At 39.2% G+C, this 18,596-nt stretch overlaps 1 protein-coding gene across 1 annotated transcript in view; it reads left to right on the top strand.

The window, feature by feature from the left end:
* Nucleotides 1-4,698, top strand: part of FBXO36 (F-box protein 36) — a 128,635-nt gene extending 123,937 nt beyond the window's left edge. Inside the window, exon 5 of the mRNA XM_053711461.1 lies at nucleotides 4,324-4,698. Within this exon, the coding sequence (XP_053567436.1) occupies nucleotides 4,324-4,509 (186 nt within the window). The 3' untranslated portion in view covers nucleotides 4,510-4,698. The remainder of the gene's footprint in view (nucleotides 1-4,323) is intronic.
* Nucleotides 4,699-18,596: the final 13,898 nt, after the last annotated feature.

The following is an 18,596-nucleotide window of genomic DNA, read 5'->3' as shown; positions in this document are numbered from 1 at the left end:
TGAGGCTTCTTTTGGGAGAAGGGTTCTTCAGGCAGTGGTGCCTTCTGTTTAGGTCTACCTGTCTTGTCCCTCCCTTATCATCTGTGTCCTCTAGCTTGGGTATTGATTCCCACTAGTAATTGATGATTCCGTGGGCTCACCATATCTTAGGAAAGAAAACATAATTTATGCTTACCTGATCAATTTATTTATTTCCGGATATGGTGAGTCCATGGCCCACCCTTTATTTAAGACAGTTATTTTTTCTAAAACCTCAGGCAACTCTACAATTTTGTGTTATCTTCTTTTTCCATTTTTCCTTCGGCCGAATAACTGGGGATTATGGGTAAGGGAAGTGACATATATAGCAGCTTTGCTGTAGTGCTCTTTGCCTCCTCCTGCTGGCCAGGAGTGATATTCCCACTAGTAATTGATGATTCCGTGGACTCACCATATCCGGAAATAAATACATTTATCAGGTAAGCATAAATTGTGACAAGCTACCCCAACCTTATGTCTCTGCACCCTAAACCTGTAGACTGTGAGCTCTCCGGAAAAGCAGGTCCCTCTTCATCCTGTACTAGATTTGTTTAGTTTGGTTATGTTTTGTATTTTATCACAAATCCTTGTCATTGTATACCCCTATCATTTTACCCAGCGCTACGGAATTTGGTGGCGCTATACAAATAAATGATAATAATAATACTGACAATATTCATCAGTATTTTTTCGTTTTCTTTCATTTTCTTTGTGCATTCATTCGGATATTCATTTTGTTAAAACGAAAATGAAAATCCAATTTTTGTCACGAATGTGCATTGGTACGAAAATGAATGCACATCTTTAGTACATTGTGGGGTACATTGTGGGGAGCATGCTATGCTGCTGGGGTCACCAAATATTTGTACAGTGCACACACTTATTGAAAACTTAATATATAAGTACTCACTCTTATTCACCTGAAAAAGATGGGTTTTTTTTTTTGTTTTTGTTTCCATCTGTGTATCTGGCGCATTAAGTGCGAGTTGGGGCGCAAAAAAATATGCTGTGCACATTAAATTTGCGCAGTCTAAAAAAACAGGTGTGTCCGCACATAAGGGAACACTGTCTGCAAGCTGTATATGCTGTATATCCAAGTGTTTTGCGGCAACCATAAAACATTTTTAAGTGACCCCCAGTTTAAGAAACATAGGTATAATGCTTTAAAATCTAAATGGTATTCCCTAACCATAACTAGATGGAAAAAAATATACAAACCTGTTTGCTGCATTAATGTTATTGGCCACTAGGGGACTCTTAACTCCACTGATACTATGCGCAAGTTTTGGCTTGTGTTTCTTTTGTTCCTCTTTGTGGGTTACTTGGGGTCAGATTACTGCCAAGGATTTATACTCCCTGATCTGCTTTGACATACAGGTTATAATGTACATAACAAGCAATGTATTATATTTTTTTCTTTTACTAACAGTCAAGGATTTAATCCTTTTTTTGTTTTTGCAGTGGTTGAACTCTATTCTGTGCCACAACCTGAATTCTAATCGGCAGCTTTGAGTCATATAAATTTAGAAACTCTGCAATACCCTAAAGTTAGGATTTTTTTCTTTCTGAAAAGTCAATGAACAGTAAACTCTAGACACAATAATGTATTCAAAGCAACGTTAAGCCTGAAAATAATATGAAAAAGTTTAGTTTTTTTAATTATATTAGTTTTTTCAATATTAAAAAAAAAAAAAGTTTAAAAATGTATTGGCCATAAAGCAATGGGGGTTGCCATGTTGTAACCTAGGTTACCTTCTCTGCTGAGGCCAATAAAGGGGCAGTTATAAATGGGTCACTAAATGGATATGTATAGCTCGTTATTGGAAAGAGGGAGCTCTTACTTAGGAGGAAATACTTCTTAATTTTTTTACAGTATGTATGAACAAAATACACAAGTGACTTTCCAAAAGATATGGTTTTATTGGATCGTGTAGGATTCCATATAACTTTGCAGGGATTTAAGACACTAAATCTGATATACACGGTTATAATATAGCTGTTTGAAATGAAATACAAATTTGGTCTTTTCCAGGTGGGGGTCAGGCGGGATGGCATCTACTTATAGGCATTATTATTCTCTCTTTCTTTCCTTTTTCTTGTCTCTCCTTTTCCTTGTTAAGAATTTGTTTTATTTATTTCTTATATATGTCCAGCCATAAACTGTTATGTTGGTTTTCCAATCTGGTAAGAAACTGAGATACCCTGAGACCATGCTGACTTTCATATAACAATACTATATACATTATAAAACTTGAAGCACTCAATGCAATATATTCTATATATGTTGATTAAGTTAAGGAAAACTTCCATTTAAATAAACAATGTTAACGAAAATTGACAAAATGTGCCTTTGTAATTGAATTTACATTTTGTATCTTATAATTTCTCTTGAAAAATCTTAATAAAATTATTTTAACATAAATGGGTCACTAGTGTGTGCAGCCAATGACTTTTTAAATGATAGCAGTGTTAAAGGGATCATTTTAATACAATTTTAAATTCACTTCCATTTTGAAAGTGCTTCATTCCCTTGGTATCCCTTGTTGAAAAAGAATACACACATATCCCACACTAGTGGGAGCTAGCTGCTGATTGGTGTCTGCACACATTTGTCTCTTGTGATTGACTAACTAGATGTGTTCATCTAGCTGCCAGTAATGCAATGCTGTTCCTTCAAGGATAACAAGAGACTAAAGCAAATTTCATAATAGAAGTAAATTGGAAAGTTATTTAAAATTGTATGCTCTATCCAAATCGTGAATACAAAATTTGGGGTTTTCTATCCCTTTAAGTTTGGAGTCTGCACATTTTAACAGTAATTGGAAAGACCACAATGTTCAGAATTAAAATACAGGAAAAGGGGACAAAGGTTAATTAACCATTTTATATTACGATCTCTAAACAATCTTTTAAAGAGAATTCCCTTTGCCGGCCCATTTTTGGTTCGGCACCTGGGTAGCGCTTGCTGATTGGTGACTAAATGTAGCCACCAATCAGCAAGCGCTACCCAGGGTGCTGAACCAAATATGTGACGGCTCCTAAGCTTACATTCCTGTCTTTTCAAATAAAGATACCAAGAGAGCAAAAGAAAATTGATAATAGGAGTAAATTAGAAAGTTGCTTAAATTTGCATGCACTATCTGAATCATGAAAAAAAAACAAATTTGGTTATTCATATCACTTTAACAATTTAGCTAGCCATGAAGTTCTTTTTCTTATCTATATATACCCGTTACTGCCTACTGATGTACTAAAATGCACAACGCCTCATCAGTCTAATTTTGGTTTCTTGCTGACAGTGAATCATTTGACCTAGACTCATTCTTCAAAGGCCACAGACCTTCTCTGTCTCATTACAGTTTCAAGATAGTTGTAGCATATTCTTTTTACCAAGCGAAAATTATCACTGCAGCAGTCTGACATAGGAAAAAAACTACTGTGTGATTTGTATTTATCGGGGTTTGCAAAGTGAAATAGATCTTAGTCTTCTGAGAATGTTTCAGAAATTCACAGCACTTGATGAGGCACAAAAAGTTCAAATGTATACTCACCCATATGAAAACATAGAAATATATACTTATGGCAGATGTAACCCAAAAGGCCCATCTACTCTGTCTACTTTTCTTTCTAGTGTGTAGTATTAATGGGACATTAAAATATTTTTTAACAAAGAAAGGGATTTTAAAATGTGTTGACATTTAAAAAATCCAAACAAAATAAAAAACAACAAGCTCCTGATCTATGTACTTGTGAGGTTTGTCTCTGTCCACCAGTAGAAGCAATGAGAGTTTTTCTTACCAAAAAGTTGAGCAGCGGTTTCACGATAAAACTTCAATACTTTATTAAATGCACTTAGCAAATTAAAATGGAGGAATCAGCTCACAGAAAAGCTGAACGGTCCATCATAAGAATGACTCCTAACGCGTTTCGGCTTACGTCGTAATAATAGCTTTTCATTGGCATATAAACATATGCTGTAAGGGCCCGTGCACCAGTATTCAAGCTCAAAGAGCTGGCAGTGGTGTGTATAGTGTCTGTGAAGAGTTAATTTTTGTCATACACGCCAGAGAAGGTGGTGCACAGTCCCTCACAGCATACACTACGTGCGTTATTCTATAGTGATTCATGTTTAGCTGTTTGGGAACAGTGGCAAAGTATAAACAAAACAGGCTTTGCCCATGCGTAAGGAAATTAGTAACACATGAATAAACCGATATTACAACAGAGAAATTAACAGAAACTGCATGCACTCAGCACGTTATCAGTAATCAATAATGTTGGAAAATATATTTTTTTTCTCAATAGATCTGCAATTCTGACAAGTTTTGGGAGCATATTGTAGAGACCTCATGTGATCGTATCACCCCAGAGATGAGGTCTTTAGCGCAGGACGTAGGCTGGAAGACGCTTTTCTTCACTAATAAACTACAGCTGCAATTACAGCTTCGGAGGCGTAAGAACAAACAGGATCAAGAGATGTCTCGTTACTAACAAGCTTGACCACTAAGATGCTTCTATAGCAGTGTTATAACATTAATACCTTAAACAGAAGGAAGTTGCTGGCAGCTCATTTCAGTTCTTACCTAAAAGTTACGTTTCACTGTGTTCATTGAATACATTATCTTGCAGATGTCTAGTGTACGTTCCAGCCAGTTCTTTATATAAAAAGTATCGCCATTGTCCTGTTTTGTCTTTCTGAGTACTAGAAACTATTTTATACCATGTAAAAACCCTCTGTAATAATAAGGGACATTATAATACAAGACTTACATCATTTTAGAGCACAATCATTACTGACACTACATAACCCTTTGCAGGTGGGGGGTTAAACACATAATGGAAGTCTTTCTTGGGAGCTGCAAGCCTTGCCGAGCAGGACACAGCCAGTGATTGGCAGGGCAAAGTGACTGCCATTCCTGATTGGTTCACCCTTTGGGTCTTGCTCTGGAGATGCAATGCTTTAACTTAGTGGGGGTTAAAACACAAAGCTGTGTAGAGTCAGTAATGATTGAACAAAGAAGAGAATGTCATTTTTGTATTATAATGGATCTTTAACTGACATTTTATAAGTATTTTTATTTTACAGCAATGCAGCAGCTATAAGTTTACACACAACTTTTCAAGGACTCTTACAATGAGTAGATCTCTCTGGCATTTCTATGGCACCACACTCTGGCACCAGACACTTGCTTTGAATGTGACTCCTACATAGTTTTGCATGGTTTACACATGGTCAAATACAGGCATTAGGGTTAGCTTTTTTATATTTATAATTTATATTATAATAATTAATAATTATATTTTATAAGCATTAAACATTTAAAACAACATCACTATCTGGCTTTTTTAAAGATGAGCAGAGCATAGCCTTAAAATTAGTAGTAGTTCTGCCTTGTCATGCAGAAAAGCATTTGATAACATAAAGTCTGCAGTACACTGATATCAGTAAACTCCAGTAAATTTGTATTTGATGTGACATTTCCTTTTTTGTTAATAAATATTTTAATAGAATGATATTTTTTTTTTATAATCCATACTCCTACAACTGGTATATAATATAATTGAAGAATTTAAAGGGATAGTAAAGTCCAAAATTTAACTTTCATGATTTAATTTTAAAACATTTTTCTAATTTACTTTTATCATCAAATTTGCTTTGTTCTCTTGGTATTATTAGTTAAAAGCTAAACCTAGGTATGCTCATATGCAAATTTCTAAGTCCACCTCTTATCTGAATGCATTTGGCAGTTTTTCACTGCTAGAGGGCATTAGTTCATGTGTTTCATATAAAAAAAAAAGTGCTCACGCATGTGGAGTTATTTAAGAGTCAGCACTTATTGCCTGAAATGCAAGTCTGTCCAAAGATCTGAGAAAAGGAGGCAGTCTGCAGAAGATTAGATACAAGGTATATTTCTATAACAGTGTTTTGGTGTTTACGATCCCTTTAAGTTTTTTTCTTAAAGTGATGGCAAATCCTAGTGTTTAAAAAATTCTCTGTTTTACCAGTGCTAAAATTAAAGGCAACCTTTATTCATGAGTTTAGAAACCTGTGTAAAAGGTATCTTTAGTTTGCCGCAGCTTCACTGCTAAAATGAGCGGCTTAAGCCAATCACGGCACATCTAATTTTTTTCAACAGCATGACATTTCCACCTCTTATCCAACAGCCGTGCTATCCATACGGCACTGTGAAATGATTGTAGTCAAACTTGAAAGTGTTGTAAAAGGTAATAACACACACACACACACACTGTCATGACTCCATAAACATGGAGTTGCGACCCAGTAGTTACTTTCTAATTGTACAACAACTCAACAAAATCTGGAATTCCAATTCCAAAAATGGACATAAACATCAGAAGGGTGTTTTCTTTCATATGATGATAAGAGTCTATAGGATATCCATACCATGTGGAATATATTTCCCGCCACTAGGAGGAGGCTAAAACCCCACACAAGAGCTTTAAAGTGACATAAAACCCAACATTTTTATTTCATGATTCAGATACAGAATACAATTTCTTTCATGTAATTGGCAAGAGTCCATGAGCTAGTGACATATGGGATATACAATCCTACCAGGAGGGGCAAAGTTTCCCAAACCTCAAAATGCCTATAAATACACCCCTCACCACACCCACAATTCAGTTTTACAAACTTTGCCTCCTATGGAGGTGGTGAAGTAAGTTTGTGCTAAGATTTCTACGTTGATATGCGCTTCTCAGCATTGTTGAAGCCAGATTCCTCTCAGAGTACAGCGAATGTCAGAGGGACGTGAAGGGAGTATCGCTTATTTAAATACAATGATTTCCCTAACGGGGGTCTATTTCATAGGTTCTCTGTTATCGGTCTTAGAGATTCATCTCCTACCTCCCTTTCCAGATCGACGATATACTCTCAATTTACCATTACCTCTACTAATAACTGTTTTAGTACTGGTTTGGCTATCTGCTATATGTGGATGGGTGTCTTTTGGTAAGTATGTTTTTTATTTCTTAAAGACACCTCAGCTATGGTTGGGCACTTTATGCATTTATATAAAGTTCTAAATATATGTATTGTACTTATATTTGCCATGAGTCAGGTTCATGAATTTCCTTCTGCAGACTGTCAGTTTCATATTTGGGGAATATAAACATTTTAAGAAATGTATTTCTTACCTGGGGTTTAGTCTTTTTTTCAATTGACTACTTCTTGCAATTGCGGGTATTAGGCCCGCGGTTGCGTCAAATGCTAAACTTTATTGCGTCATTTTTGGCGCAAAAAAATACATTTATAACGCAACTTCGTCATTTCCGGCGTCATACGTGACGCCGCCGTGTGAAAGGTCTCGGCGTCACGTATGACGCCGGAAATGACGAAGTTGCGTTATAAATGTATTTTTTCGCGCCAAAAATTAGTGACGCAAGTGTGTCATTTCCGGTTATTTTTGGCGCCAAAAAAGTTTACGTTACGTTGTGCGTCATACTTGGCACTAAACTTTTTCATTATTTCAATACCCCTTGTATTTCTATTGCATTTTTTCCCATTCCTGAAACTGTCATTTAAGGAAATAGATAATTTTGCTTTATATGTTGCTTTTTCTCTTACATTGTGCAAGATGTCTCAATCTGATCCTGTCTCAGACGTTTCTGCTGGAACATTGCTGCCTGACATCGGTTCTACCAAAGCTAAGTGCATTTGTTGTAAAATTGTAGAAATTATTTCACCGAATGTCATTTGTAATAGTTGTCATGATAAACTTTTACATGCAGATAGTGTTTCCATTAGTAATAGTACATTGCCAGTTGCAGTTCCTTCAACTTCTAATGTGCATGATATACCTGTAAATTTTAAAGAATTTTTTTTCTGATTCTAATCTGAAGGCTTTGTCTGCATTTCCACCTTCTAATAAACGTAAAAGGTCTTTTAAAACTTCTCATTTAGCTGATGAAATTTCAAATGACCAACAACATAATAATTTATCCTCTTCTGATGAGGATCTATCTGAGACAGAAGATCCTTCCTCAGACATTGACACTGACAAATCTACTTATTTATTTAAAATAGAGTATATGCGTTCTTTATTAAAAGAAGTTTTAATTACTTTGGATATTGAGGTAACCAGTCCTATTGACGTTCAGTCTAATAAACGTTTAAATGCTGTTTTAAACCTCCTGTGGTTTCTCCAGGGGTTTTTCCTATTCCTGAAGCTATTTCTGATATGATTTCTAGGGAATGGAATAAGCCAGGTACTTCTTTTATTCCTTCTTCAAGGTTTAAAAAAATTGCATCCTTTACCAGCAAAATCTATAGAGTTTTGGGAAAAAATCCCCAAAGTTGATGGGGCTATTTCTACTCTTGCTAAACGTACCACTATTCCTATGGAAGATAGTACTTCCTTTAAGGATCCTTTAGATAGGAAGCTTGAATCTTATCTAAGGAAGGCCTATTTATATTCAGGTCATCTTCTCAGACCTGCAATTTCTTTGGCTGATGTTGCGGCTGCATCAACTTTCTGGATGGAGAATTTAGCGCAACAAGAATTGGATTCTGACATATCTAGCATTATTCGCTTACTGCAACATGCTAATCGGTTTATTTGTGATGCCATTTTTGATGTTATCAAAATTGATGTTAGATTCATGTCTTTAGCTGTATTAGCTAGAAGATCTTTGTGGCTTAAATCTTGGAATGCTGATATGACATCTAAATCTAGATTACTATCTCTTTCTTTCCAAGGTAATAATTTATTTGGTTCTCAGTTGGATTCTATTATTTCAACTATCACTAGGGGAAAAGGAGTTTTTCTGCATCAGGATAAAAAACCTAAAGGTAAATCTAAGGCTTCTAACCGTTTTCGTTCCTTTCGTCAGAATAAGGAACAAAAACTCAATCCTCCGCCCAAGGAATCTGCTTCCAATTGGAAGCCTTCCTCAAATTGGAATAAATCCAAGCCATTTAGGAAACCAAAGTTAGCCCCTAAGTCCGCATGAAGGTGCGGCCCTCATTCCAGCTCAGCTGGTAGGGGGCAGATTAAGGTTTTTCAAGGATTTTTGGATAAAATCTGTCCAAAATCATTGGATTCAGAGCATTGTCTCCCAAGGGTATCGAATAGGATTCCTCCTGTGAGAAGATTTTTTCTCTCACGTATCCCTGTAAATCCAGTAAAAGCTCAAGCTTTCCTGAAGTGTGTTTCAGACCTGGAGTCTTCAGGGGTAATCATGCCAGTTCCTCCTCAGGAACAAGGTTTGGGGTTTTATTCAAACCTATTCATTGTACCAAAGAAAGAAAATTTATTCAGACCAGTTCTGGATCTGAAAATTTTGAATCGTTATGTAAGAGTACCAACTTTCAAGATGGTGACTATAAGGACTATTCTGCCTTTTGTTCAGCGAGGACATTATATGTCCACAATAGACTTGCAGGATGCATACCTTCATATTCCGATTAATCCAGAACACTTTCAGTTTCTTAGATTCTCTTTTCTAGACAAGCATTACCAATTTGTTGCTCTTCCATTTGGCCTAGCAACAGCTCCAAAAATCTTTTCAAAGGTTCTGGGTGCCCTACTATCTGTAATCAGAGAACAGGGTATTGCGGTGTTTCCTTATTTGGACAATATCTTGGTACTAACTCAGACTTTACGTACTGCAGAATCTCACACAAATCAACTAGTGTTGTTTCTTCGGAAACATGGTTGGAGGATCCATTTACCAAAAAGTTTCTTGATTCCTCAGACAAGGGTCACCTTTTTAAGCTTCCAGATAGATTCAGTGTCCATGACTCTGTCTCTAACAGACAAGAGACGTTTAAAATTGGTCGCAGCATGCCGGCACCTTCAGTCTCAGTCATTCCCTTCAGTGGCTATGTGCATGGAAGTTTTAGGTCTCATGACTGCAGCATCGGACGCGATCCCCTTTGCTCATTTTCACATGAGACCTCTACAGCTTTGTATGCTGAATCAATGGTGCAGGGATTATACAAAGATATCACAATTAATATCCTTGAATCCCAATGTATGACACTCTCTGACATGGTGGATAGATCACCATCGTTTGGTTCAAGGGGCTTCTTTCTTCTGTTATGTGTGATCAGTCCACGGGTCATCATTACTTCTGGGATATAACTCCTCCCCAACAGGAAATGCAAGAGGATTCACCCAGCAGAGCTGCATATAGCTCCTCCCCTCTACGTCAGTCCCAGTCATTCTCTTGCACCCAACGACTAGATAGGATGTGTGAGAGGACTATGGTGATTATACTTAGTTTTTATGACTTCAATCAAAAGTTTGTTATTTTAAAATAGCACCGGAGCGTGTTATTACTTCTCTGGCAGAGTTTGAGGAAGAATCTGTCAGAGTTTTTTACTATGATTTTAACCGGAGTAGTTAAGATCATATTGCTGTTCTCGGCCATCTGAGGGAGGTAAAGGCTTCAGATCAGGGGACAGCGGGCAGATGAATCTGCATTGAGGTATGTAGCAGTTTTTATTTTCTGAATGGAATTGATGAGAAAATCCTGCCATACCGTTAAAATGACATGTATGTATACACTTCAGTATTCTGGGGATGGTATTTCACCGGAACTACTCTGTTAAAGGTCACTAATCCTTTTTAATAACTATTTATCATGTTAAACGTTTTTGCTGGAATGTAGAATCGTTTACATTGCTGAGGTACTGTGTGAATAAATATTTGGGCATTATTTTCCACTTGGCAGTTTTTTTGCTTTAATTGTGACAGTTTCGTTTCTCTTCACTGCTGTGTGGGAGAGGGAGGGGCCGTTTTTGGCGCTCTTTGCTACGCATCAAAAAATACCAGTCAGTTACTTTTATATTTCCTGCATGATCCGGTTCATCTCTGATAGATCTCAGGGGTCTTCAAACTTCTTTGAAGGGAGGTAAATTCTCTCAGCAGAGCTGTGAGAATTCTTATAGTGACTGTGAATAAAAACGTTGCTTTGTATTTTTTATGTCAAATTTAATTATTGTTATTTTACTAATGGGAACAAACCTTTGCTAAAAGTTTTGTTGTTTTAAAGTTTGATGCTATAACTGTTTTTCAGTTCATTATTTCAACTGTCATTTAATCGTTAGTACCTCTTTGAGGCACAGTACGTTTTTTGCTAAAAAAGATTATAACCAAGTTGTAAGTTTTTTGCTAGTGTGTTAAACATGTCTGACTCAGAGGAAGATATCTGTGTCATTTGTTCCAATGCCAAGGTGGAGCCCAATAGAAATTTATGTACTAACTGTATTGATGCTACTTTAAATAAAAGTCAATCTGTACAATGTGAACAAATTTCACCAAACAGCGAGGGGAGAGTTATGCCGACTAACTCGCCTCACGCGGCAGTACCTGCATCTCCCGCCCGGGAGGTGCGTGATATTTTGGCGCCTAGTACATCTGGGCGGCCATTACAGATAACATTACAAGATATGGCTACTGTTATGACTGAAGTTTTGTCTAAATTACCAGAACTAAGAGGCAAGCGTGATCACTCTGGGGTGAGAACAGAGTGCGCTGACAATGCTAGGGCCATGTCTGATACTGCGTCACAGCTCGCAGAGCATGAGGACGGAGAGCTTCATTCTGTGGGTGACGGTTCTGATCCAAACAGATTGGACTCAGATATTTCAAATTTTAAATTTAAATTGGAGAACCTCCGTGTATTACTAGGGGAGGTCTTAGCAGCTCTCAACGATTGTAACACCGTTGCAATACCAGAGAAACTGTGTAGGTTGGATAAATACTTTGCGGTACCGGCGAGTACTGACGTTTTTCCTATACCTAAGAGACTAACTGAAATTGTTACTAAGGAGTGGGATAGACCCGGTGTGCCGTTCTCACCCCCTCCAATATTTAGAAAGATGTTTCCAATAGACGCCACCACTCGGGACTTATGGCAAACGGTCCCCAAGGTGGAGGGAGCAGTTTCTACTTTAGCTAAGCGTACCACTATCCCGGTGGAGGATAGCTGTGCTTTCTCAGATCCAATGGATAAAAAATTAGAGGGTTACCTTAAGAAAATGTTTGTTCAACAAGGTTTTATATTACAACCCCTTGCATGTATCGCGCCGATTACGGCTGCGGCAGCATTTTGGATTGAGTCGCTTGAAGAGAACCTTAGTTCATCTACGCTAGACGACATTACGGACAGGCTTAGAGTCCTTAAACTAGCTAATTCCTTCATTTCGGAGGCCGTAGTACATTTAACCAAACTTACGGCTAAGAACTCAGGATTCGCCATACAGGCACGCAGGGCGCTGTGGCTAAAATCCTGGTCAGCTGATGTTACTTCTAAGTCCAAATTACTTAATATACCTTTCAAGGGGCAGTCTTTATTTGGGCCCGGTTTGAAAGAGATTATCGCTGACATTACAGGAGGTAAGGGCCACGCCCTACCTCAAGACAAAGCCAAAGCTAAGGCTAGACAGTCTAATTTTCGTCCCTTTCGGAACTTCAAAACAGGAGCAGCATCAACCTCCACTGCACCAAAACAGGAAGGAGCTGTTGCTCGTTACAGGCAAGGCTGGAAGCCTAACCAGTCCTGGAACAAGAGCAAGCAGGCCAGGAAACCTGCTGCTGCCCCAAAGACAGCATGAACCGAGAGCCCCCGATCCGGGACCGGATCTAGTGGGGGGCAGACTCTCTCTCTTCGCCCAGGCCTGGGCAAGAGATGTTCAGGATCCCTGGGCACTAGAGATCATATCTCAGGGATACCTTCTAGACTTCAAATTATCTCCCCCAAGAGGGAGATTTCATCTGTCAAGGTTGTCAACAAACCAGATAAAGAAAGAAGCGTTTCTACGCTGCGTACAAGATCTGTTAATAATGGGAGTGATCCATCCGGTTCCGCGGTCGGAACAAGGACAAGGGTTCTACTCAAACCTGTTTGTGGTACCCAAAAGAGAGGGAACTTTCAGGCCAATCTTAGATTTAAAGATTCTAAACAAATTCCTAAGAGTTCCATCGTTCAAAATGGAAACTATTCGGACAATCTTACCCATGATCCAAGAGGGTCAGTACATGACCACAGTGGATTTAAAGGATGCTTACCTTCACATACCGATACACAAAGATCATCACCGGTATCTAAGGTTTGCCTTCTTAGACAGGCACTACCAGTTTGTAGCTCTTCCATTCGGATTGGCTACGGCTCCAAGAATCTTCACAAAGGTTCTGGGTGCCCTTCTGGCGGTACTAAGACCGCGAGGGATTTCGGTAGCTCCATACCTAGACGACATTCTAATACAAGCTTCAAGCTTTCAAACTGCCAAGTCTCATACAGAGTTAGTTCTGGCATTTCTAAGGTCGCATGGATGGAAAGTGAACGAAAAGAAGAGTTCTCTTTTTCCTCTCACAAGAGTTCCATTCTTGGGGACTCTTATAGATTCTGTAGAAATGAAGATTTACCTGACAGAGGACAGGTTAACAAAGCTTCAAAATGCATGCCGTGTCCTTCATTCCATTCAACACCCGTCAGTAGCTCAATGCATGGAGGTGATCGGCTTAATGGTAGCGGCAATGGACATAGTACCTTTTGCACGCCTACACCTCAGACCTCTGCAATTATGCATGCTAAGTCAGTGGAATGGGGATTACTCAGATTTGTCCCCTATTCTGAATCTGAATCAAGAGACCAGAAATTCTCTTCTATGGTGGCTTCATCGGCCACACCTGTCCAGGGGGATGCCATTCAGCAGGCCAGACTGGACAATTGTAACAACAGACGCCAGCCTACTAGGTTGGGGCGCTGTCTGGAATTCTCTGAAGGCTCAGGGACTATGGAATCAGGAGGAGAGTCTCCTTCCAATAAACATTCTGGAATTGAGGGCAGTTCTCAATGCCCTTCTAGCTTGGCCCCAATTGACAACTCGGGGGTTCATCAGGTTTCAGTCGGACAACATCACGACTGTAGCTTACATCAACCATCAGGGAGGGACAAGAAGCTCCCTAGCAATGGTAGAAGTATCTAAGATAATTCGCTGGGCAGAGTCTCACTCTTGCCACCTGTCAGCAATCCACATCCCGGGAGTGGAGAACTGGGAGGCGGATTTCTTGAGTCGCCAGACTTTTCATCCGGGGGAGTGGGAACTTCATCCGGAGGTCTTTGCCCAAATACTTCGACGTTGGGGCAAACCAGAGATAGATCTCATGGCGTCTCGCCAGAACGCCAAACTTCCTCGCTACGGGTCCAGATCCAGGGATCCGGGAGCGGTTCTGATAGATGCTTTGACAGCACCTTGGAACTTCGGGATGGCTTATGTGTTTCCACCCTTTCCGCTGCTTCCTCGATTGATTGCCAAAATCAAGCAGGAGAGAGCATCAGTGATTCTAATAGCGCCTGCATGGCCACGCAGGACTTGGTATGCAGATCTAGTGGACATGTCATCCTGTCCGCCTTGGTCTCTACCTCTAAGACAGGACCTTCTGATACAGGGTCCATTCAAACATCAAAATCTAACTTCTCTGAAGCTGACTGCTTGGAAATTGAACGTTTGACTTTATCAAAACGTGGTTTTTCTGAGTCGGTTATTGATACCCTGATACAGGCTAGGAAGCCTGTTACCAGAAAGATTTACCATAAAATATGGCGTAAATACCTATACTGGTGCGAATCCAAACATTACTCCTGGAGTAAGGTTAGGATCTCTAGGATATTGTCTTTTCTACAAGAAGGGTTAGAAAAGGGTTTATCAGCTAGTTCATTAAAGGGACAGATTTCAGCTCTGTCCATCTTGTTACACAGGCGTCTGTCAGAAAATCCAGACGTCCAGGCTTTTTGTCAGGCTTTGGCTAGGATCAAGCCTGTGTTTAAAGCTGTTGCTCCGCCATGGAGTTTAAACTTAGTTCTTAACGTTTTACAGGGTGTTCCATTTGAACCCCTTCATTCCATTGATATAAAATTGTTATCTTGGAAAGTTCTGTTTTTAATGGCTATTTCCTCGGCTCGAAGAGTCTCTGAGTTATCAGCCTTACATTGTGATTCTCCTTATCTGATTTTTCACTCAGACAAGGTAGTTCTGCGTACTAAACCTGGGTTCTTACCTAAGGTGGTCACTAACAGGAATATCAATCAAGAGATTGTTGTTCCATCCTTGTGTCCAAATCCTTCTTCAAAGAAGGAACGTCTTCTACACAATCTGGATGTAGTTCGTGCCCTCAAGTTCTACTTGCAGGCAACTAAAGATTTTCGCCAAACTTCTTCCCTGTTTGTCGTTTATTCTGGACAGAGGAGAGGTCAAAAAGCTTCTGCTACCTCTCTCTCTTTTTGGCTTCGTAGCATAATACGTTTAGCCTATGAGACTGCTGGTCAGCAGCCTCCTGAAAGAATTACAGCTCACTCCACTAGAGCTGTGGCTTCCACTTGGGCCTTTAAGAATGAGGCCTCTGTTGAACAGATTTGCAAGGCTGCAACTTGGTCTTCGCTTCATACTTTTTCCAAATTTTACAAATTTGACACTTTTGCTTCTTCGGAGGCTATTTTTGGGAGAAAGGTTCTTCAGGCAGTGGTTCCTTCTATATAATGAGCCTGCCTATCCCTCCCGTCATCCGTGTACTTTTGCTTTGGTATTGGTATCCCAGAAGTAATGATGACCCGTGGACTGATCACACATAACAGAAGAAAACATAATTTATGCTTACCTGATAAATTCCTTTCTTCTGTTGTGTGATCAGTCCACGGCCCGCCCTGTTTTAAGGCAGGTAAATATCTTTTAAATTATACTCCAGTCACCACTTCACCCTTGGTTACTCCTTTCTCGTTGATTCTTGGTCGAATGACTGGGACTGACGTAGAGGGGAGGAGCTATATGCAGCTCTGCTGGGTGAATCCTCTTGCATTTCCTGTTGGGGAGGAGTTATATCCCAGAAGTAATGATGACCCGTGGACTGATCACACAACAGAAGAAAGGAATTTATCAGGTAAGCATAAATTATGTTTTTGTTCGGCCAACCTGGTCTTTCAGGTTGGGGAGCTGTTTGGGGATCTCTGACAGCACAAGGGGTTTGGAAATCTCAAGAGGCGAGATTACCAATAAATATTTTAGAACTCCGTGCAATTCTCAGGGCTCTTCAGTTCTGGAATCTGCTAAAGAGAGAACCGTTCATTTGTTTTCAGACAGACAATATCACAACTGTAGCTTATGTCAATCATCAGGGTGGGACTCACAGTCCTCAAGCTATGAAAGAAGTATCTCGGATACTTGCTTGGGCGGAATACAGCTCCTGTCTAATCTCTGCGGTGCATATCCCAGGTGTAGACAATTGGGAGGCGGATTATCTCAGCCGCCAGACTTTACATCCAGGGGAGTGGTCTCTCCATCCAGATGTGTTTTTTCAGATTGTTCAGATGTGGGGTCTTCCAGAGATAGATCTCATGGCCTCTCATCTAAACAAGAAACTTCCCAGATACCTGTCCAGGTCCAGGGATGTTCAGGCGGAAGCAGTGGATGCGCTGATACTTCCTTGGTGTTATCATCCTGCTTACATCTTCCCGCCTCTAGTTCTCCTTCCAAGAGTGATTTCCAAAATCATCAGGGAACAGTCTTTTGTGTTGTTGGTGGCTCCAGCATGGCCACACAGGTTTTGGTATGCGGATCTGGTTCGGATGTCCAGTTGCCCGCCTTGGCCACTTCCGTTACGGCCGGACCTACTATCTCAAGGTCCGTTTTTCCATCAGGATCTCAAATCATTAAATTTGAAGGTATGGAAATTGAACGCTTAGTTCTAAGTCATAGAGGTTTCTCTGACTCAGTGATTAATACTATGTTACAAGCTCGTAAATCTGTCTCTAGAAAGATTTATTATAGAGTTTGGAAGACTTACATTTCATGGTGTTCTTCTCATAAATTCTCCTGGCATTCTTCTAGAATTCCTAGAATTTTACAGTTTCTTCAGGATGGTTTGGATAAGGGTTTGTCTGCAAGTTCCTTGAAAGGACAAATCTCCTCTCTTTCTGTTTTATTTCACAGAAAGATTGCTATACTTCCTGATATACACTGTTTTGTACAGGCTTTAATTCGTATTAAGCCTGTCATTAAGTAAATTTCTCCTCCTTGGAGTCTTAATTTGGTTCTGAAAGCTTTACAGGCTCCTCCATTTGAACCTATGCATTCTTTGGACATTAAACTACTTTCTTGGAAAGTGTTGTTTCTTTTGGCCATCTCTTCTGCTAGAAGAGTTTCTGAGCTATCTGCTCTTTCTTGTGAGTCTCCTTTTCTGATTTTTCATCAGGATAAGGCAGTTTTGCAGACTTCTTTTCAATTTTTACCTAAGGTTGTGAATTCTAACAACATTAGTAGAGAAATTGTTGTCCCTTCCTTATGTCCTAATCCTAAGAATTCTTTGGAGAGATCCTTGCATTCTTTGGATGTGGTAAGAGCTTTGAAATATTATGTGGAAGCTACTAAAGATTTCAGGAAGACTTCCAGTCTATTTGTTTTATTTTCTGGTCCTAGGAAAGGTCAGAAGACTTCTGCTATTTCCTTAGCTTCTTGGTTGAAACTTTTGATTCATCAAGCTTATTTGGAGTCGGGTCAGGCCCCGCCTCAGAGAATTACAGCTCATTCTACTAGATCAGTCTCCACTTCGTGGGCTTTTAAGAATGAAGCTTCAGTTGATCAGATTTGCAAAGCGGCAACTTGGTCCTCTTTGCATACATTTACTAAATTGTACCGTTTTGATGTATTTGATTCTTCGGAAGCAGTTTTTGGTAGAAAAGTTCTTCAAACAGCTGTTTCAGTTTGATTCTTCTGCTTTTGATTTAAGTTTTTTCTTTCAAAAATGAAAATAAACTTATTTTTTTGGGTTGTGGATTAATTTTTTCAGCGGAATATGGCCATTTTTATTTTTATTCCCTCCCTCTCTAGTGACTCTTGAGTGGAGATCCACATCTTGGGTATTGATATCCCATATGTCACTAGCTCATGGACTCTTGCCATGAAAGAAAACATAATTTATGTAAGAACTTACCTGATAAATTAATTTCTTTCATATTGGCAAGAATCCATGAGGCCCACCCTTTTTATGGTGGTTATGATTTTTTTGTATAAAGCACAATTATTTCCAAATTTCCTTTGTTGATGCTTTCTACTTCTTTCTTTATCACCCCACTGCTTGGCTATTCGTTAAACTGAATTGAGTGTGTGGTGAGGGGTGTATTTATAGGCATTTTGAGGTTTGGGAAACTTTGCCCCTCCTGGTAGGATTGTATATCCCATATGTCACTAGCTCATGGACTCTTGCCAATATGAAAGAAATGAATTTATCAGGTAAGTTCTTACATAAATTATGTTTTTAAACAACTTTCCAATTTATTTCTATTATTTATTTTGCTTCCTTCTCTTGTTATTCTTTGCTGAAAGGTTTATCTAGGTAAGCTCAGGAGCAGCAAAGAACCTAGGTTCTAGCTGCTGATTGGTGGCTGCATATATATACACCAATTGTCATTGGCTCACCCATGTGTTCAGTTAGAAACCAGTAGTGCATTGCTTCTCCTTTAACAACGCATACCAAGAGAATGAAGAAAAAATGATAATAGGAGTAAATTATAAAGTTGCTTAAAATTGAATGCTGTATCCAAATCATGAAAGAAAA

Source organism: Bombina bombina, chromosome 4 (assembly GCF_027579735.1).
Source record: "Bombina bombina isolate aBomBom1 chromosome 4, aBomBom1.pri, whole genome shotgun sequence".
NCBI lineage: Eukaryota > Metazoa > Chordata > Amphibia > Anura > Bombinatoridae > Bombina > Bombina bombina.
Note: the sequence above shows the minus strand (reverse complement) of the source record. Positions and strands in the feature narration are given on the sequence as shown.